The 22,127-nt window shown below is 43.6% G+C and overlaps 1 protein-coding gene across 1 annotated transcript in view; it reads right to left on the bottom strand.

The window, feature by feature from the left end:
- Window positions 1-19,402: 19,402 nt before the first annotated feature.
- TFPI (tissue factor pathway inhibitor) overlaps window positions 19,403-22,127 on the bottom strand; it is a 117,728-nt gene continuing 115,003 nt past the window's right edge. Inside the window, exon 13 of the mRNA XM_061612686.1 lies at window positions 19,403-21,035. Coding sequence (XP_061468670.1) covers window positions 20,929-21,035 — 107 coding nt within the window. The 3' untranslated portion in view covers window positions 19,403-20,928. The remainder of the gene's footprint in view (window positions 21,036-22,127) is intronic.

The raw sequence follows: 22,127 nt of genomic DNA, 5'->3' as shown, positions 1-22,127 counted from the left end.
GACTGGCCCAAGGTCACCCAGTCATCTTCATGGCTGTGTGGGGATTCGAACCCCGGTCTCCCAGTTCATAGTTCAACACTGACCCAGGGGAGGGGCAGGGAGGGGAAGAGGAGGGGGACGGGAGGATATTGGGTGGATGGGCACTGGGCAGAGGGGAACCCACTTTCCTTTCCAAACGGAAAACCTTGGGAAAACCTTGTGAATACTGTGGAAGACAAACAAAGGGACCTTGATAGGCTGGAGCATTGGGCTGAAAACAACAGAATGAAATTCAACCAGGATAAATGCAAAGTTCTACACTTGGGAAAAAGAAATCAAATGTACAGTTATAAGATGGGGGATACTTGCAAGAAGGATCTTGGAATTGTCATTGATCACAAGTGGAATATGAGCCAATAGTATGATGTGGCTGCAAAAAACTCAAATGCAATTTTAGGCTGCATTAACAGAAGTATAGTTTCCAAATCGCGTGAAGTATTAGTTCCCCTCTATTCAGCACCAGTTACACCTCATCTTGAATACTGCATCCAGTTCTGGTCTCCGCACTTCAAGAAGGATGCAGACAAACTGGAACATTCATTACATTCATTATATGCTACAGGGGGTTCAGAGCAAGTTTAAAGCAGACTTTTTGGAATCTATTTGTGGCACTATCCTGAAGAGCAGGTGTTTAACAAGCAACAGTAAGAGTCACATGATGACACACTGAACATTTAACAGACATAAATTTCATAATATTTATTGATAAATCACCTAGTATTTAAAGGAAAGGACTGAATTTAGAAGTTAAAGGCTGTAATTCTATGTTCACTTTCACTTCAAGAGTAAGCTGCAATAAACTCAGTGGAACTTACTTCTGGTGATGTGTGTGTGTATGTGTGTTCCCACCCCCGCTGTCTCCCACAGCCTGCCCTTTCCATTGGCTCAATCACCCTGCCCCCACCTGCGCTCTCTCCCACTGCCTGCCTTCCCCACTCGCTGAATCTAGCTTGAGGGAAGGAAAGAGTCAAATAATGGGGGGGGGGAGCTTTGAAGGACTGCAATTTTTTAAAAGTCTATTCAGAAGCTCTGCTCCACTTACCTGGGAGTAAGCCCCACTGAACTCAATGGGATTTACTTCTGAGTAGACAGTTTTCCTCCTTCCTTTCCTGAAGCTCATTGCTAGCACACACATGCTCCGCTCCACTTACCTGGGAGCAGGTCCCACTGAACTCAGTGTGATTTACTTCTGAGTAGACTTTATCCTCCTTCCCTTCAAAATCATGTGCAATCAATCTAGCTTTAAAATCTTTCACAATAATTGCGCAAAAATCTAAAATGTAGCTGCTGCACCCAGATATATTGGGTTGCATCTGTGCTTGCATGTGTGTTCCTGACCCCATCCCTGGTTTAACCCTTCATGTGTTAGCCTAAACACAGCTAAATAAGTATCTGCGTCTAACATGGGAAGGGCTAAAGGTGTATATATTCACAAGAAAGACAAATCATGTAAAGACCACAGTTCAGCTAGGAATGGGGGAGAAATTTGATTCAGTTCACATTTAAAAGGAAATGTACCTAATTTGCACTTTCCAAAACAATATGCAAGCTAAAACACAGTATCCTCTGTTGCTGGTATGATTTATAGGTGTACCCCAATTACTTAAACCTGTTAACATGCGAATCCACAATTTTCCTTACTTGATTTATTTATTTTATTTATTTATTGTATTTATATACTGCCCCATAGCCAAAGCTTTGATGTTTTAAAAAGAAGCCTGTTGGTTTCATGAGAGTTTACTTTGGAAACCAGTACATTTCTCCAAACCAATCTTATGTTACACTGGAAATTCATTCTAGCGATAGAAGCACAGCACCATTTAATGCTTATAATTACACAAGGCAGAATCAAGAAAAGCAGGTTAACGTGACCTTCTGGAGGATCCAGCTAGCAAGACTTAGCTGGGCTCTAGGTCTTCTTATTTGTTCACTCTGAAGCACATCAGACTGGAAAAAAATATTCTAAACTTTCCCACTCACCTCCATTCTGCTGCTGCTTTCTCCCTCTATCGGCCATTTTCTCTCTCTTGCTTCCTCACACAGAGCAAGTGGCAGAAGGCCGGTGTGAGTCACACGTCTGTTGCGCACCAATCACAGGAGCAGACTTCCCCTGCTTCCTCCAAGTAACTGGAAGGGGAGGGGGAGGAAGAAAGAAAGTGAAACCGAAAGAACTCTTCTACGCATGCGGTACATTATTACCCACTACAATACATTTTAAAAAAAATTGATTAAAAATAAACCATGCTGTTTTTTTAATTTAAACCTACTTCAGATGAAGTACTGTTGGGCAAGCTCGGGCAATTCATTAGGGATACCTTAGAGTCATCTCTGAGTTGTAATCAAGGACAACAGATTATGTCAATTTCAAGAAAAAAAAGTCCAAACGGCTTCTAGGTTTTTTTCCTCCCGTTTTTCACTTTAACCTGTGGATTCTCCGTGGGGGGGGGGTTGTGTATCACCAAGAAAACTTCCAGAGCAAGCGATTCTGAATCCAACAATATAAGCCTTGTAAGTTTCTGTTTTGAATTGGAACTACAGAAAGCACCAGAATGGGACGTGGGGGGGTATTTTCATTTAACATGGTAGAACGCAAAAAATCCCTACTGACTGTAGTATACAGCCACTCTTGTGGCTGTATAATAATACAGCAAGCAACATATAGGCCAAGGACTGAATCCAACAAGTTTGTTCCATTAGTGCAAGAATTTAGACTTGCACAACAGAACTTCCCCCCCATCCTCCTATGCACCCTCCCTAAATCTGCTCTGGAGGGTTGGGGAAAACTCCACAAACAGATTTGGGGGGTGGGAAAGATAAAAAGGAAGCTCTCTTGAGCAAATATAAGTCCTTGTGCTAATGGAATGAGTTACTTGGTGGTACCTTGGATACCAGCCTGGCTTTTTATGACAAGGTAAGACAAACTATGTCTTACCAGGACTGTGTGAGTGTGTGGGCTCCCAGAGAATAACCTGAAGCCGCTTGCTCCTCGCTGGCCCTTTTTTGCTCCTGTGCTATGCTGTGCTACACCAAGGTTTGGCTTAGAGTGTCATCTGAATTAAAACTCGTGGTTAAGGTCTCTCCTCACTCACCATGTGTTGTGGAAACCAGGTCCTCTATCAAGGATCTCTTATTTGTTTAAACTCACTCACTCACTCACTCACTCTGTCTGTCTGTCTGTCTACACACACGCACACAGCATCTCTCCTCGTTGGGCCCAAGGTAGCTGACAGCTTGTCAAAATGATGATGGAAACATTTGAGAAACAATTTGACAACAGCAATAGATACAATAAAGAAACCACAAACACTAAAGTATATCAGGAAAAGGTTTTTAAAAAGTAACCATCACAAACAATTTAATCTCAATAATTAAAACCACGTCCAAATGGGAGCAACCTCATATAGCCCCAAAAATCTTCCTGAAAAAGAAGGCTTGGAACATCTTCTGCAAGGCCATTAGAGAGGGAAGTGGCCTGCTGGTTCCCCTGCTCCTGAATCATGGCTAATTTTCCCTCATTTCCTGCCTATCATCATCATCACTCCCTGGGCTCTCAATCTAGCCCGAACTTGGAAGCTTTCTGCAAAATTTCATCCTGATTCCTAAAGTACTGCTCTGCCGATTTCACTGATTTCAGTGGAACTCAGGATGGCAGAGTCATCTGATAATCAGAATGATCACAAGAGAAACCAAGGAGAGGGCTACGCAAAATCAAATGGACTGAGAGTGGCAAACTAACAGTTGCCATGCCATGTGGAGATGAGCACGACAAATTTATCTTTGAAAGCAGCTGCTCTTCATTTTTACAATTCATATGTATAAGAATTACCCTAACATTTTTACAGGCCCTAAATGTGTGAGACACATGTGCTGACATTTGAGCCATCATTTTTAAAATGTGATGAAATCTAATCAGATGGAGCTGAAATCAGAAATAATTGGTATGAAGCTGGGCAGCCTGCACTGTATGATGTCAAAGATCCTTCAGGACTATGGCTTTTAACAAATGTGATTATAATCCATATGAACAACCATCTCTTGCTCTGGAGGTCCAATATTCAAATATCTGTAATTATAGAAGTAGTAAACATTGCACACTGTGGGCGATTAAATGTAACAGCTGAGCTTAGCAGAGTGACTGGTATTACTATCATCATGGCAACCAAGAAACAGAAGGTCAGGCCTCCATGGAAAGACTGTCAGACAGGTCCAGCATCTGTGAAAAATTAGCCTAAGAGATTTCCATGAGATACTGATCAGGGGTAATCCGTTGATAAATTGAGCAGATTCCAATTCAAGACATGGGCTACCACTTTCATGTTAATGAATAAGGACATATTAATCTAATACAGGGGTAGCCAATATGGAGCTCTCTGGATATTGTTGGAGTCCAACACCCATCAGCTCCAGACAGCATGGCCAACAGTCAGGGATGCTGGGAGTAGTAGTACAGCAGCATTTGGAATGGACACATTGTCTCATCTTGGTCTAATACATAACTGCATCTGCATCTGTAGGACAGGGATGGGGACTCTGTAGGGTTCTTCAGATATTGCTGGACCTCATCAGCTCCAGCCATGGAAAATGGTCAGGTATGATATGAGTTGTAGGCTGATACCATCAGGATCTGTCGTGCCCGGGTTGGGACTCAAGAACAGAATCACTTGATGAAAGCAAATCAGTTTTTATTAGAGTAATTTCCAGACATAGGCTTCTCCGCCTCATGAACTCTTAACATGAACCAAAACCCGCGGCATGGAAGAGAGTTGATAGAACAGAGTTTCAAGCCCTCCCCGTCCCTTATCAAGGGGGCTTTCGGGCCCGGATCCTCTCACTCCGCCTCAAACTGCCCACATCTACGCCCCTTCCCTCCTCTTTTCTTTGGTGCCTTTTTGTCTTCGGGTGTGGGGCGATGGGGGGGGCGGCTGCCTCCTCCCCTTCTGATTCAGAAAGGATGGTGGGAAGTGGGGGGGTTGGTCCAACACCTCAGGTGATTTCTCTCTACCCTTCTCTGCAGCCGAACGACCTTGATCCTCCTCCTCCCTCTCTGTCTGTAACTGCAGCACATTCCTAGGGGGGGAGTGCATGAGAAACGAGTCTGTTGTCTGTTCAAGATTTTCCCCCTCTATCTGGGAAGCTTCCCCCTCCTCTTCAGACGCCTCAGCCGAGCCGCCCCCCTCTCCTAGCTCATTCTCAGAAACATCAGAATCCCACCCATACATCCTGACAGGATCATTACCACAAATTCCCAGGCCCTGTTGTTCCAGACTCCCATGTTATGAGAAGGTGTCATTGACATGGCTATTGATCAGAGCCCTGACACTTCTATATAAATAGGGAAGACCTAGAAGGGTCCTGGAGGATGAGAAGAAACCCTCTCCCTCAACCATCTCTACAAAGAACCACTGAACCACAGAATGAAGAGAAAGGACTATAATGTCTCCATCTTCTACTCCTGAGGTTTCCATGTCTTCAGACATGTCTATGTTAGATGGCCAGGTAAATTAAGAGGACAGGGCTCCTGCCCTGCTGCTGCTGCTTACTTTGATGTGTTTCTTTACTCCAAAACAGTCTCAAAGCAACTTACAGAATAATAAAAAATGCCAATAAAAATCAAACAACAACTTTAGAAAATATTCAGCAATAGTTGTATAGAAGAGAAAATGACAGTAGATGTAATCTGCTGAAATTGCTCCTTCTACACAGTTACTAAAAGTCCAGAAGCCCTGGTCTCTTTTGTGTACATCTGACAACCCTAATATGCTTTTATACTACTATTTTGTTCATTTTATGTAGTATTTTTGTTTTAAGGATATACAGTTGCATTCAGCTAAGTCCTACTTAGAGCAGACCCATTGGAATTTATGAACCTAACTTAGGCATTTCTATTGACTTCAGTTGATCTACTCTGAGTAGAACAAGTACTATTGTTTATTGTTTTTATGCTGTAAACTGCTTAGAGATTTTAAAAAACATTTAAGTGGTTTATAAATGTTTTAAATAAATGAATGAATAAATAAAAATAAGTGGAGAGGGAAGGGTTTTGACCAACATGCTGGTAAACAAAAAAACTACCCAGGCTAACTTCTCAGCATGCATGAGAACAGCTCAGCTGTGATGACCTATTGGGAAGATTGCATGAGCTGCCTGGAAAGTTAGTCCATATAGCTACCATGTGCCCCGACGCACACAGGAACAAGCCTTGAATTCCAATGAATTTTAAATACTTGAACTCACAGCTCTCTGTAAAGTTTGATGTATCCGAGATGGTTATTTCAAGCATTTTCCCTTTCCACAAATGTGGAGGCCTTATCAGAGCTTGGAAGATTACTTTTAAAAAGTAATAAATTACAGTTACAGTTACATGGCCCCAAAAAGTAGTAATTACCATTACAATTACAAGTGCTCTGAAAGTAACTGATTACTTTCCTTTTCCTTCAAAGTAATCACTACAATTACATTTCAGTTACTTTTTAAAAAACCGCCTACAAGGTGCTGGCCTTGGCTGCTGCACATCTAAGTAGCCTAAAACAACATTAAAAATAAACACACACATACAGAGGTAGTAGAATAATTATTTTTATTCATAAGATAGCAATGGTGGTCTCTCCGCTGGTAAGGGTGGTAGGGAGGGAGGCTGAGGCCACTACTCAGATCTTTGCACGTCAAACCAAGTGCAAACTCCCCCCCACTCAGACAGACAGCATAATCTCTCTCACTTAACCACCTCCCGGACCCTGCCCTGCCACCAACTAAGGGACACTCACTCAAGCAAACATTTTCCCCTGAGATGCAAAAAAGTTAAAATACTGCAAATGCAGCACAGTAGCCAGAGAGGGTGGTGGAGGCCACTTTGTGTGCCAAGTGCAAACACAGTATACACACACACACGTTGTCATCTTTCATCTCCACAGTTCTTTATCTCCATTCTGCTGCTGCCTCCTTATCCTCCTTTATCCATGTTCTTGACCTCCAGATCCTTTTCCCCTCCACTCCATTCTTCACCACCACTATCCATTTTTTTAAATAATTGTTTTCTCCACTCCACCCCGTCTCACTCTCTGCCTCCTCACTTGTCGCCTCCTACCCATCCACAGAGCATGAGGAAAGAGCGACACTGCACAGAAGCCCAGTTTGAGGCACATGATTTTCATCCACAAATCAGAGGAGCAGAAGACTTCCCCTGCTCCCCCCCAAGTAATGCCCAAAAGTAATTCTGGAAATTTTACAATTACTCCACAAAAGTAATAAAATTACTCCTAGTTCTATTACAATAAAATGTAAAGGAATTACCCACTCGTTACTCAAAAAAGTAATGAATTACAAGTAATTCGTTACTTGTAACTAGTTACTTCCAAGCTCTGGGCCTTATATGCTATTCTGCAATGTGTGGTTTAAACAGTAAGACTGCCCTGTTGGAGGCAGTAAGCCTCTGAATATGAGCTGCTGGCAGTAGTGTAGTGGCAAACTCAGAAGAGCAGGGTCCCTTCATGATAGTCACAGGATGCCCCATCCTATCCTTCTCACTCCCTGCTGGGTTGAGAATGAGATCCTTGTCAATACCTTCTCCCACAACAACAGATATTCCTAGGAGCCAATAGGCATGAAAGGAAAGAGTGTTAGCTACTGAGAAGAGTCTTCTCAGTAGCTGGCTCACCTCTTTTCACTCTGATTGGCTCCAATCAGTAAGAAAGGACAAAGAAGCATGTTGAAAGATCCTTCTCAGCGGCTAGCACACTCCCCCTTCATGCTGATTAGCTTGTAAGATGCTGGAGACATAGGGACCCTTACCAAAAAAAGTAAGGAGTCTAAGCCCCCTGAGACCCCGGATGACTACAGCCCTGGCTGCTGGGAGACACAAGTGGGGAGAATGCTGTTGCACTCAGGTCCTGCTTTCAGGCTTCCCTTGGGCTGAACTAGATGGCTGTTGCCTTTATCCAGCAGGCTGGCTTTCCTATGCTTGTTTGTTCCTTACTACCTGACTGTAATGATGACCAAAGAGCACCTTTCAGGCAACATCTGGCCCCACCCTACATACTGTGCATGTCTGACATCTTCTTTGGCTATGTGATGACTTAATCTACTGATACTCCAGAGATACAGAAATAGATTTTTTTTGTTGTGTTTGATTTTAAGGTAGTGCATGCATGGAATCGGCACAATGATGCTTCAGATGACAAGGAAATGGGGAGGGGTTAAGTGAAAGTAACGGAAACTAGAATGTGTGTGTGTAGAGTGCAAGATGTTGCAGTTCTGTATGTATTCTTCCACCCCCTAGCAATGCCCCCTGTTCTAATTTGTTAGCCCTCCTTAGCTATCATTTCCAAACAAAATGGAGGCCTGTGAGACAAGATATTGTTAAGTCACAATGGGGGTGCGCTAGTACTCTGGAATAACAGATGCTGCCCTGGGGTCTTTTTGGGAGGAAGGGTTGGATATAAATTTAATAAATTAATAACAGATGGATTGAAGATCATTCATTGGCGATCACTCGTGGCCGAGTAAGATTGTCTTCCAAGATAAGGTCTTTAACAGTGGGTCTGTAAGTGACTGTGGAGGCCAATTCTGGATCCACACAGCCTCCCACAGTGAGGACATAGGTTTCCAGATGGAAGATGGTTGCGATGAGGATTTGTTTGACGTGCCTTCCGCTTAGCTCGTTTGTCCTGTTCGCCCTGTATTAATGCTTCTTCAAAGTCCACAGCACCTTTGATAATGGGATTCAAGATATGCCTGCCTCACAGCTTAAACTGTTTGACTGGGCTTCTACTTTCAGTGGTAAATGGAGGCCGAGTTGTGAGATGAATGCATGCTAATGCAGCCACATGACCACATTAGTATGTGGCCAGATCTTGCATAGATTCACTCAATCCACATTTTCACATTCCAGTTAAGACCCATGACTTGCTTTTTAAACAATTCACAGTGCAATCCTATACATTTCTTCTGAAAAGTAAGACATATTGAGTTCAATGGGACTTACTCCCAAATAAGATTGGGGGAGAAATTTGGTTCAGTTCACATTTAAAGGTGAACATACCTAATTTGCACTTTCCAAAACAATACATGAAACAAAACATAGCCATCCTTCAAAATGTGTACCACTTTGAATTTTGCAATGCAGGTCTTCTGCCAAGCAAAGCATATATAAAAAATGCATCAACTAGGGTAATGCGTGCATCAACATACATTATTTTTGGGAGAATTGACTGCAAAAACACATTATATTAGGGAAAATTGCATACATAAATTATTGTAGGAGAAATTCACACTAAAATGCTGGTGAATTTTCATGAGAACCTTTAAAAATATTACATTGTAAACTGATGTAGACATGTGGAGAGCTCAACTTAAGCATTTATAGAATCACAGTCTTAATCTCACAGTGAATTCAATCAAATTCCCCCACCCACATCTAAGATGAATATTTGCTTCTGTGTAAGCACCCTCTTCTAAATTTCATCTTAATTCTTTCAAGGTTCACATCTGATCAGGTTTAAGGCAAAGTGCTCATATGATGTGCCAACAGCTGCAGTATAACCAGGCACTTTGAGCCTACTGTGAGAAGAGGAGTGAATGAGATGGAATAGCAGGATTTGATATTTCAGCTGAAACCTGAATCTAGAGACCAGCTCAAGTGTACAGAACACTAGCCTATCCTACATGCTATGAATCCTTGACTAATCAAGAAACGGAATTTGTCTTCCTACCAGTGTTGCTTGTACAATGTGTATTTTTTGCATGGTTGCAGCTCTCATGATCGCCTACGTCAATGACAAAAGAAATGAGCTGCTATACCAAAACGTGTTTTAAAGATCTTTTAAAACCATATATAAGAGCCCGATGGATCAGGCCAATGGCCCATCGAGTCCAGCATCCTGTTCTCACATTGGCCAACCACATGTCCATGGGAAGCTCACAAGTAGGACCAGAATGCAAGAGCACTCTCCCCTCCTGCCATTTCTGGCATCTGGTGTTCAGAAGCACACAGCCTCCAGCTGTGGGAATTCAATGCTTTGTTGATTCATCTGCCAATTGTCAAGTGTGACCACATGGAAGACAACCAAGTTATAGCCTACATGTGTGAAATGGCCACCTCCCACCTCCTTACTCTCTGCCCAACAACTTTTCCAATGCTAAAATAAAAACCACCCTCTCTAATCCTCCATCTCCTTCCTACCACTTTCCCCTTCTTTTATACCTTCCTCTACCTTTCCCTCTCCTCCCATCTTGCTTGATGAGCTGGCTATCCTGCTCTCCTCATCTAAGGCCTCCACGTGCCCCCCGATGCCATCCCATTCCCTGATTGCCTTCTCCCTCACTATTATTCCTCCTCCCTTCCACATAGTCAACCTCTCTCTCTGCATCTCCTCTGCCTCCTTCCATACCGAGCTCAAACATGCCGTCTCCCCTTTCTCCAACCCACCCACCCCTTCCTTGATTCATCTTCCGTCTCCATCTTCCCCAACTTCCTTCTACCCTTCACTCCAAACTCCTGGAGTCTGCTGCTTACTTCTGCTGTCATGGCTTTGTCTCCTTCAGCTCTGTTCTTGGCCCTCTGCAACCTGATTTTCATTCCTTGCCCATAGCTTGCCCTCCCCAAAATCACTGAAGTCCACACTGCAAAGCCAAAAAGCCTCCGTTCGACATTCATTCTTCTTTGACCTTTCTGTTGTCTTTAACACACCTGATCCCTTGATCCCCTTTATGCCCTAGGTCTCTGTAAATCTGCCCTTAGCTGGTTATCCTCCTTCCTCCTTCCAGTCATTATTTTTGCGTTTCCATAGGTGGAAAAGTGAAAAATGCTGATTATGTTGCACCAACCTGGACAGCTTTAAAGGTGTAAAGCGTGAAAAGGACAAGACTATGGAGGATAAGCTATCAATGTCTACTAGTCACAGCTGTTATATTCTACCTCCAAGTTCAGAGACAGTGTGCTGTTGCTTGGGATGGAAAGATCTGCTTGTTTTGGTTCTCTCAGTTTTTCATTTTCCCAATCTTAAATTCAGTTTTCCCCATTTCTGCAGCAACATGTCATTTTTTTAAAAAAAAATCCTCATGAAAATTCTCCAGCATTTTCATACAAATTTCTCCTAATAAATACATTGTGTAAGCAGTTTTGTACACATTTTGGTAAGCCACTTCTCATCATCTAATGCATTTTTTTTGCATGTGATTTTCACTCATATATTCATTTTTATGCCAACCTTCCCCTGATATATGCATTTGTTTTGTAAATATTCTTTAGTTGGCGAACAGCATCACAAAATTCTCATAAATGCAAATTTCAAAGGATGGCTGTGTTTCGGTTCTCATATTGATTTGGAAAGTGCGAATTTGATAAATGCTGCTTGAAATGAGAACTGAATCAAAATTCTTGCCTACCTCTAGCTGTTGCACTTACATCCTGCTTGTGAGCTTCTCAGAGGCATCTAGCGGCCTATCTAATCCAGCATCCTGTTCCCACGAGCCACCGTAAGAACAGGATGCTGGATCAGATAGGCCACTAGCCTGATCTGCTCCTTAGCACTTCATATCTAATAACATTTCTTCCTTAGATATCTTCCCCTTTGACACTGTAAGCTCCAATACCATTATTTCCTTCAGGATAACACAGAAGGCTTTGCATGTTTTTACCAATATTACTTGGCATAGTCACAGGGCCAGAGCTTGGAAAAGCTACTTTTTTGAACTACAACTCCCATCAACCCAATCCAGTGGCCATGCTGGCTGGGGCTGATGGTAGCTGTAGTTCAAAAAAAGTAACTTTTCCAAGCTCTGCAGGCCACCAAGAGTGAATAAAATCTCTCCCCTTTGCCACTTTCCCAATATAGATACAAAGTATTCCTAATCATTTTAGATACTATAAATGGAAATTGTTACAATTGGCACACCATTTTAAAGTAATTTTCTTGTCAGGAGAAAACCAATGTATTATATAGCCATGAGAGTAGCTGTATACTATAGTCAGCATGGATTACTTGCATTCCACAATGTTAAATTGAAAATACCCCCCATGACATTCTGATGCTTCCCATAAGCTCATTTCAAAACAAAATCATACAAAACGTATCCTTCTCAACTCAGAAATGCTTGCTTAACAAGCTTCAAAATTTTCATGGTGATTCACAAAACAGTCAGGGCCTGATCAGATGCCGGTGTAATCTGGATCTGATGCTTTTTGCAGATCCTTTTAATTTGGACCGTTTGCATGATGTTTTTGCCAACACAATTCAGCTGCTTTTGCCTTTAACTCCGGATTAAATCGATGCAACAAAAACCCAAAATTGCTTTTAAAATCCGCACCTGCTTTGGTGCACTTCTACCATGTATTACCTTTTAAGCACCTTTTTTTGGCTACGCAGTTTCTTCACCATTAGATCCTCCCTTTTCTCCGCCCCTTTAACTGGCTCTGGGTGTCATTTTGTTTCCTGCTGTTGATGAAGCAACTTCTGGTTGCTCTTGCCTTCCTTTCTCCCACTTTCCCCCCCAATACATTTCCTCCCCCACTCCTTTAAACAAAATCACATTCATCCAAATTATTCACCCTAGAATATCTAATTATGTGAAAGCTCTCTGCATGTGATGTGAGCAAGTTTCCCTCCCACCCCTCCATTCTCTCTCTTCTGCAGTGACACCAACAACTCCCCGAGGGTAGCAGGGAAGAGCTGGAGCTTGGGAAATTTCTTCCTGGGGAAATCTTGCTTGCCCCACTGCCAGAGAGGGAGACTCCCCTTCAGCCTTGGCCGGCTCTCTCGCTTGAGCTGGGGGGGGGGGGTCCGCAAGCCGCTATGTGCCACTCGCTGGAGCTACCAGCCATAGTGAGAGGAGGCTGGCAAAGATGCCGCTGGAGTAATTTATGAGCACCCAAAAGTGCAGGGGAAAGGGGAGCTGCCTTGGAGTCTCATCCCAGCATCTGCTCCACTCTAAACGGTCAATGCTTCCTTTAGTAGCAGCTTTTAATGTCTCTCTAAAGTTAATTGTTTGGGGTTTTTTTATGTTTCTCAGAACGCATGCTGAGGCTTGTCCTGGGGTGCCAAAGGCACACCAATCCCATGCAGGGACGGCCTAACAGCCACAGGTGGGAGCAGGGGGGAATGGGAGAAAGCCTGCACCGCAGGGAAGGGAGCAGCTGTAGGTGATTCCCTTTCTTTCAAGTGCCTATTCCTCCCTTCATTTAGGGAAACACCGCCCCTTCCCCGCCTCCCCAGTTAACATGCTAATGTGTGGGCACAGCAACAAGGAAATGCTGATAGTAATAAATGCACACACGTGAATGCTAAAAAGAAAAACAGCCAATTTATTCGTAGCGAGGGCAGAAGTATGTGAACTGTCAAAATCAATCGCAATGGGAAAAGCAGCATTTTTAATGCGGATCTTGGCTCATATGTGAACCAGCCCTTCGAGAGAATCGAGAGTTCAAAGTGTAAAAAGAGAAAAAAACCAGACCCCTTTTGGACTTTTTTCTGTCAGAGTTCTAATAATCTGTTGAAATCAATTAAAAATCAGCCATGTTCAGAGTACCTGTAATCCTAATACTGACCTTGCCCCATACTCTGACCTTCATCTTCTGCAGTTTAAAAGCTTAAAAATGCCTGGCTGATTTTTAATTAATTTAAGAAATATAGCATTGAACTATAGGAGGAGGACTGGAAACCATCCTCCATTGGTAGCATCTTCATCTTCCACCTTTCTGCCTTTTATCAGAGTGGGGGCTTGCTTCTGCCATTTTTAAACCAGGAGGGGAACAGCTAATGCAACAGCAACCCCCCCTTGCTTAGATCTCTCTTCCCCCAGATTTCATAGGAGGACTGGAAACCACCTTCTGTCAGCAACTTCCCCACCATCTGCTTTCCCACCCTTTAAACTGTAAGCTCCTTGGGGCAGGGACCTCTTGTACTTTGGAAAGCACAACAACAACAACACCATCCCTGATCAAAGACCAAGCTTCAGTGTAATCTGATAAGCTAAGCAGCTTGCCTATTCAGCTGAAAGTCATCTAGTGATAAGTCACTAGTTGTGAAATATTATGTTAACACCATGCATGAATCCATTCCTACTTACCTGGAAATCATTTTCATTAGATTCACTGGAACTTACTTCTAAGGAAACATGCTTAGGATCAGATTGTCTCTGTGTTCATGCAAGCCAAACCACAATGTGAGGGTCAGCAATGGTTTATTTATATTTATTTATTAATTAAGCTTATATACCGCCCGACTAGCAACAGCTCTCTGGGCGGTGAACATTAAAAATACAATAAAAATAACACAAAACTGTACACAAAACTGTACAGTCCAAAATCAAAATATAATAATTTACAATTAACAGGAATTAAAATGCCTCAGAGAAGAGAAAGTTTTTAACCTGGCGCCGAAAAGATGATAGTGTCGGCGCCAGGTGCACCTCCTCGGGGAGACCATTCCATAGTTCGGGGGCCACCACTGAGAAGGCCCTAGATCTTGTCACTACTCTCCGGGCTTCCCTATGAGTTGGAACCCGGAGGAGGGCCTTCGTAGTAGACCGTAGTGTACGGGCCGGTTCATATCGGGAGAGGCGTTCCGACAGATATCGTGGTCCCACGCCGTATAAGGCTTTATAGGTAAGTACCAACACTTTGAATCTGGCCCGGAAGCATATTGGAAGCCAGTGCAAACGGGCTAGCACAGGTGTTATATGCTCAGACCGCTTAGTTCTTGTTAGCAGTCTGGCTGCCGCATTTTGCACTAGCTGTAGCTTCCGAATCGCCTTCAAAGGTAGCCCTACGTAAAGCGCATTGCAGTAGTCCAGACGCGAGGTTACCATAGCATGTACCACTGATGAGAGGTCCTCTTTACTCAGATAGGGACATAGCTGGGCTACCAACCGAAATTGGTAGAACGCATTCCGGGCCACCGAGGCTACATGAGCCTCAAGTGTGAGGGAAGAGTCTAAGATGACTCCCAGACTACGCACCTGTTCCTTTAGGGGGAGTGTAACCCCATCCAGGACAGGGTATATATCCACCATCCGATCAGAGAAACCATCCACCAACAGCATCTCAGTCTTGTCAGGATTGAGTCTCAGTTTGTTAGTTCCCAGTCTGTCCCTCTGGCCCAGCACAAGGTGCAAACACTCCAGACCAGTGATTGCATGGACATGGTGCTCGGTGAGTGAGATGGAACTCTTATAGACCACAGCGACCCCCCCACCCCGACCCTCAGATCTACCATGATGCTGAACCAGATACCCCGGTGGGCAGAGCTGGGACAGACTAACTCCTCCCTGTTCGCCCACCCAGGTCTCGGTTATACATGCCAGATCGGCCACCTCGTCCACAATCAAATCATGGACGAGGGAGGTTTTATTATGTACCGATCTGGCATTAAAAAGCAGCAACTGGAGATCTGAGTGTTGGCTGATAGGACAACCAACAACCCTGCGGGTATGAGAAGGACCAGAACGCGGCACAGCCACTACATGTCTGGGCCGCGTTCTCCTTACCTGGCACGTCCCTCTCATATCACCATACCTCCCTCTACCCGTCACTACGGCAATTGGGGCCCCCTCAGGTCTCCCCTCTTGATGATAAAATCTCTTCCCGAGGCACATGATAAACTATAAATACAAAAAACTCATATACATAAAAATACACATTCACTCACAACATACACTCTTATAACACCCATTCATCCACTTCAAACCCACACAGAAGACACAGTCCCGTATTCTGTGCGCCCAAACGCCAGCTCTAAGACCGTTCTTCTTCCCACGTAAAACGCCACCTGGGGCCTGGTCCTGCAAGGTGCCCAAGTGCAGAGCAGGAGCCCAAGAAGGAGAGAGCAGAGACGCCAGCAAAGCAGCAGCAGCAAAGCAGGCAGATGGCTCTCCCTCCCTGGGCGGTGATGGTCCTCTTCCCTTGCAGGCACTGGATCTCCCAAGCCCCCTCAGCCAGCCGGCTTATATATCCCCTCCAGAGAAGGGACAGGTGGAACAGTATCAGGCACAGCTGGCTGAGTACCTGGAGCCTGGTCCTGCAAGGTGCCCACGTGCAGAGCAGGAGCCCAAGAAGGAGAGAGCAGAGATGTTGGCCAAGCAGCAGCAGCAGCAGCAGCAAAGCAGGCAGATGGCTCTCCCTCCCTGGGCAGTGATGGTCCTCTTCCCTTGCAGGCACTGGATCTCCCAAGCCCCCTCAGCCAGCCGGCTTATATATCCCCTCCAGAGAAGGGACAGATGGAACAGTATCAGGCACAGCTGGCTGAGTACCTGAGGCCTGGTCCTGCAAGGTGCCCACGTGCAGAGCAGGAGCCCAAGAAGGAGAGAGCAGAGATGTTGGCCAAGCAGCAAAGCAGGCAGATGGCTCTCCCTCCCTGGGCGGTGATGGTCCTCTTCCCTTGCAGGCACTGGATCTCCCAAGCCCCCTCAGCCAGCCGGCTTATATATCCCCTCCAGAGAAGGGACAGGTGGAACAGTATCAGCCACAGCTGGCTGAGTACCTGGGGCCTGGTCCTGCAAGGTGCCCACATACAGAGCAGAAGCCCAAGAAGAAGAGATCAAAGATGTTATCCAAGCAGCAGCAGCAAAGCAGGCAGATGGCTCTCCCTCCCTGGGCAGCGATGGTCCTCTTCCCCTTGCAGGCAGTGGGTCTCAGTGGGTTGTGGCCATTAGGCACAGTGGTTTCTTCAGATATTATAATTATGCCTTACATTCAAAATATATGGATGGGCCATAGCTCAGTGGGAGAGGGTTGCCAGGCTCAGGGCCTGAGAATGATTCTGTATCTTTAAGAGAAGAGAAAATTCAGCCAAGTGCAGGTGTTCTTGCAACACTGTAATGAGAAAAACCACAAGGTGGAGTTCTCCGTTCGCCCTGCACAACTTTTAAAGATACAGAAGACCACTTAGTTGCCAGGCCCGGCCTCCAAGAGGTCTTCTGTATCATTAAAAGTTGTGCAAGGGGAAGGGAGAATTCCACCTTGTGGTTTTTCCCATTACAGTGTTGCAAGAAAACCTGCACTTGGCTGAATTTTCTCTTCTCCTAAAGATACAGAATCATTCTCAGGCCCTGAGCCTGGCAACCCTAGTGGGAGAGCACATGCTTTCTAGGCAGGAAATCCCAGGCTCAATCCCCAATACTGCTAGGTAGGGCTGAGAAAGACCATTTCCTAAAACTCTGGAGAGCCACTGCCAGTCACTGTAGACGGTACTGAGTTAGATGGATCAATGGATTGAATCGGTACAAGGCAGATTCCTGCGTTTTTACATACACACACGTTTTTGTGAGGTACATGAGCATGCATCAGCCTTGAATTCTGATGAGCAAAAATGTCCACCAGAGGGCAGCACACTCTAGCAAATAACAGATCAGGGAGCCAGAAATAAACTTATTTGGAACATACACACAATTTTATATTCATGTGTACCTCAGTTTAGTAGTCTGCATGGAAGGAAAACAGACTGAACTTCTCAGTCTAATCAAAATTATTCAATATGTTAATACAAATTCTGTTTTTCTTGTATTTTACAGCTTCTATTTTATTGGATACTATGGCAGCTGTTCTTAATTCTTCAACATTGGCTGAGATCTAAAGGGTCACATGCACACACCCTTTTTTGCAGTTGCCTAATCACAAACTCCTCATCCATCCCCCAGCCCCTGCTCTGCTCTGCTCTTTAACACCACCTCATGGTCAACGACCTGGTAAATAAAACCATAGCACAAAAAGCAAAGCAAATCAGCAATGGACATTGCTAAAATATTCTTATCCAAGCCTACCCTCATCCCCAAATGCCTATGTAGAAATACATCTTGAGCTGTTGGTCAAAGATTATCAATTAATGAGACAGGCATAATTCCACAGGGAAGGAGTTGAACAAATGAGGAGCCACTACACAGAACTCTCTCTCTTAGATCACCATATATGAGCCAAACCCATTGGCAGGATCACAAGAAAGATCTCCCCTGCAGATCATAAGGCCCCAGCTGGCAGGTATGGGCCATTATACATCATTTTGCCCTAGGTGTAACTTCCAAACTAAGTGCAACTTCAAGGGTACCTTATACTAAAAGCAGAACGTATTTTTTTTAAAAAAATGACTCAGTGTCATAACTATACAGAAATTTAAGTGAAACAAAATATTTACAAGTCAAACAACATCAAGTGTTGCAGAGCATCTCTGAATTGTCTCGTCTGACACACCTCCTTGCTTCCAAGCCTTTATTGTTTTTGCAATCAGCTGTTGAAACGTTGATACAATCATGAGACAGCAGAGATTCTCCTGTTTCCCCTAAAGCTGTTAAGCTACCTTGACAGGTGTGGGAATCCTTTGGCCCTCCAGATGTTGCTGAATTACACCTCTCATCATTCCTGGCCATTGGCCATACTTGCTAGGGTTGACAGGAGTTGTAGTTCAGCAGCATCCAAAGGGCCAAAGTTCCCTCACGGCTGATTTAAATGCTCCAGAACCATTCAGTTATCAAAGGTTTATAGAAAAGTTAAAGTAGACAAAACATCATACATTTATAAAAGTACATCATGTATAATTTTGTATAGCATAATCTAATAAACTCCTATCATGTCCCTTCACCTGTTGTCTTTTTTTCTAAACCAAGGATGGGAAACATGTGACCCTTCACATGTTGTTGACCCACAAATCAGCCCCTGTTAGCAAGGCCAATGGTCAGGGATGACGGAAAATATAGTCCAGCAACATATGGAGGGCCACAGGTTCCCCATCTGTGTTCTAAAAAAATCTTCAAACATTTTAGCCTTTCCTTGTAGAGAAGATCCTCCATTTTGTCTCGTTCAATTGCAGGCATTTCCTTTTTGGAGGTTATTATGCTCTTTTTCATGAAAGTGTGCATGGCCTTGATTCAAGTCTGAGAAAGAATTGGCTTGACTTGTTTCATCTGAACTGTGTACGTGTGTACGATTTAGTTTTTGCTAGCTGCTGTCTGTATTGGATGTGACGATCGGTTTTACAGACCAATCTATGACTCTAGTATGAATGTGATTTTCAGTTGTTCCTTTGAACACTTACTTGCAGATTGCTGTTCTCACCAGCACAACAGATTGCCTGTCAGGTGTTCCAAGAAGAACCACTTTAAGTAGTGGTAGTTGCAAACTACGATTCAATTGTTCCGTATTGGGAACAACTGCAACCAGATTTTAATGGAACGATTGACTTTGATGTTTTGCCAGAGATGATTCAGGTAATTGCCATTCCATTTCTAATACAATTGCTAGCAACCATGAAATTTGAGGTAGACTTGATTTGATTATTTATTTATTTAATTAATTTATTTAATGTAATTTATATACTGCCCTAAGCCTGAAGGCTCTCTGGTTGATGTGGTTGAGATTGTGACACCAGCTGAAATACTGACATATTTTACAAGAGCCTTTATTATTTAGTAAGTTTCAGTAGGCACATCATTCCCAGCAAAAATTATCCCCAGCACATAGGTACAGTTACTTTTTTTTTCAAAAAGAAAATTATAAAAGACAATTTCAAAGGTTTGTATTTTATTTGATAACAGGGGACTGTCATGTTAGATTAGACTTGATTTAGGGTAGACACACACTTACTCTTATTCTAGTTCCAGTGCATCACTTTTTAAAAAAACAATGGAGGCACAGAATGCTAGTCAAACACCATCCTTTTTCACTCTAAAACCTGGTTGGATAAGCTCTAGTTTTTGTTTTTAATTCAGCTTCAGGCAGATTTTACAACTAATTGGTAGTTCAACCTGTTTGCCTTCCAGGTGTGGCCAATGGAAATTATTTGCTGCAGGCTCAAGCAGAGATAGTGATTAGCCCAACAATATGCTGTGGGTGGTCCTGAAAGGCCTGAGGTTAATAATAGGGAAGGGAGGTGTGGCTAGCAGAGGGCTGAGTCACTCCCAAACACAGCCAGAAAAACTATTCTGGCTGCTTTTCAAGTGTGTGCCCACAGACTTAGTTTTAAGGGGTGGGGCCAGAGGAAGGGATGGATGAATCTCAAAAGCCAGAAGCTGGCCCTATGGAACATCACTTTTTCCTCAGTCTCCTCAAGGTGGAAATTACATGGAATTAGATTCTGAAAAAGCTCTCACATATGATCTAATTCTGGAATTCTAAACCAATCCCAGTTCTAATACAAGCTTGCAAACTGCAGATATCAAGCATTCTGAACCTGTGTTAGCTTAACCCTGTGATTCTTGTGTCCTGAACAAAAGATCCACAGAATTTCCTCAATTACTCACAAATAATCTTTGGGGAGAGGAACTTGTTCCCAGCTACTTCAAGCTCTGGAAATTCTCAGCCATTATATTAGATCTACAGGCCACAAATGGTCACCACTGTAGTGGAAATAAAATGGAATAAGGCTGTAGTTCTATACACACTTACTTGGAAGTAAGCGCTGCTGAACTCAATAGGGTTTACTTCTGAGCAGACATGCATAGGATTGCTCTGCCTGCAATCTTAAAGCCTTTCCTTTAGCAAAGCCCATATAACAGGATTTATAGCCCCCACTGGGATTATTTGGGTGGATTAGTCACAGCAGATTAGCATGGATGATTAGCATAGTCACAGTGGATTAGTTGTAGCAGATTAGCATGGGTGATTAAAAGACATTTTAGCAGGAATACTGAAGATACAAGAATTCAGGTTCACAGCCTTATGTCCTGGAATCCTGAAAACATTTTTATGCTGGGGATGTGGGTGTGAGTGTAATTATTTCTATGTAACTAACACAGGCCAGGGTCACAACTAGCATAACAATAAAAAGTTCAGTTTATACCATCTACAAAACTTACACGAGACAGAGGGGACACAGAAGCAGCAGCAATATAAAATCTTGATAAATAATGTGTATACAAAGTGTTCAAAAAGGCAGGAAATGCAAATGATCTGCAACGGGAGAATGGAAGTCATATCCTTTCAATGACAATTTCCCCATCTATCAGCTCCACGGGTCGTTTCTTTCTTTTCCGGCGGATTTTCATTCTGCCTGGTTGTCTCTGGTTTTTAATGAAGCCTGCAGGGGAACAAGAAATACAGGCACAGTCTACCAAACCCTGTACTATAATATTCTTCCCCATTTCACCCCCCTTCCCATGCTCTTCTGTTTAATCCTAGGTTAGGATTTACCTTAGAGCAGCCACCTGTCCTCTCATTCTGGGTAATACACTAATCCTCATGGAGGGTATTATATAAATTAACAACAATTAAGGCTGCAATCCTAACCATGTCTATGCAGAAGTATGTTCCGCTGAATTCAATGGGACTGACTCAGGTAAATGGGATTAGGATAGCTACTTAAAGTAATAAACATAAACTGCAGTAACTCAATGGAAGCTTTTTCCCTCCCAGTGCAAGTAGCAGGCACAGCACTTCCAATCTAGACTGGGACTGTAGCAGGGGCAAAGGGTTAAAGCTCACCTACACCCCCTCATGCCAGTCCGGATCCAGAACAGGCCCTCCATGCTGACATATATTTTTTAAAACTATTCATGCAACCGGTAATTGTGCAACTAATGTCCCTGAGGGACAGTGGCTTGTAGTCAACTAAGCCCTATTCAGAGTAGACCTGTTTAAATCAAGGAACTTAAATTAGTCATGGCTATCAACTTCAATGAGTCCATTCTGAATAGGACTAGCACTGAATACCATCCACCAAGTGGTGTAAGGCCACTCTGTAACCTTCATGTCCGAGTGGGGACTGAACCCAGCTCTTCTTGGACCTACTCTGATATTCTAAACACTATACAACACTGCCTCTCTGGAGTGCAAAAGGAAAAAAATGGCCACATTATAGATGCATTATGACTCAGACAGCTTTGGATACTGATCAGGGTTGTAGTCATTTGGGGATGCAGAGGGTCGTAAACCCATTACTTTTTTAGGAGCAAGGTCCCAGCCAGGTCCCTATGTATGAGCCAATCATCATGAAAGGGGAGAGTGTTAGCCGCTGAGAAGAGTCCTTGTCCTTTCATGCTGATTGGAGCCAATCATAGTGGAAGGAGATGAGTCAGCCACTGAGAAGGCTCTTCTCAGTAGCTAACACCCAGCCTCCCCTTTCTTGCTGATTGGCTCCTAGGGATGTCTGTTGTAGTGGAGTGTCAACTCC

This window comes from Rhineura floridana, chromosome 2 (genome assembly GCF_030035675.1).
Source record: "Rhineura floridana isolate rRhiFlo1 chromosome 2, rRhiFlo1.hap2, whole genome shotgun sequence".
In the NCBI taxonomy this organism is placed as follows: Eukaryota; Metazoa; Chordata; class Lepidosauria; order Squamata; family Rhineuridae; genus Rhineura; species Rhineura floridana.
The sequence above is the reverse complement of the archived record's forward strand: the minus strand, read 5'-3'. Positions and strand labels throughout refer to the sequence as shown.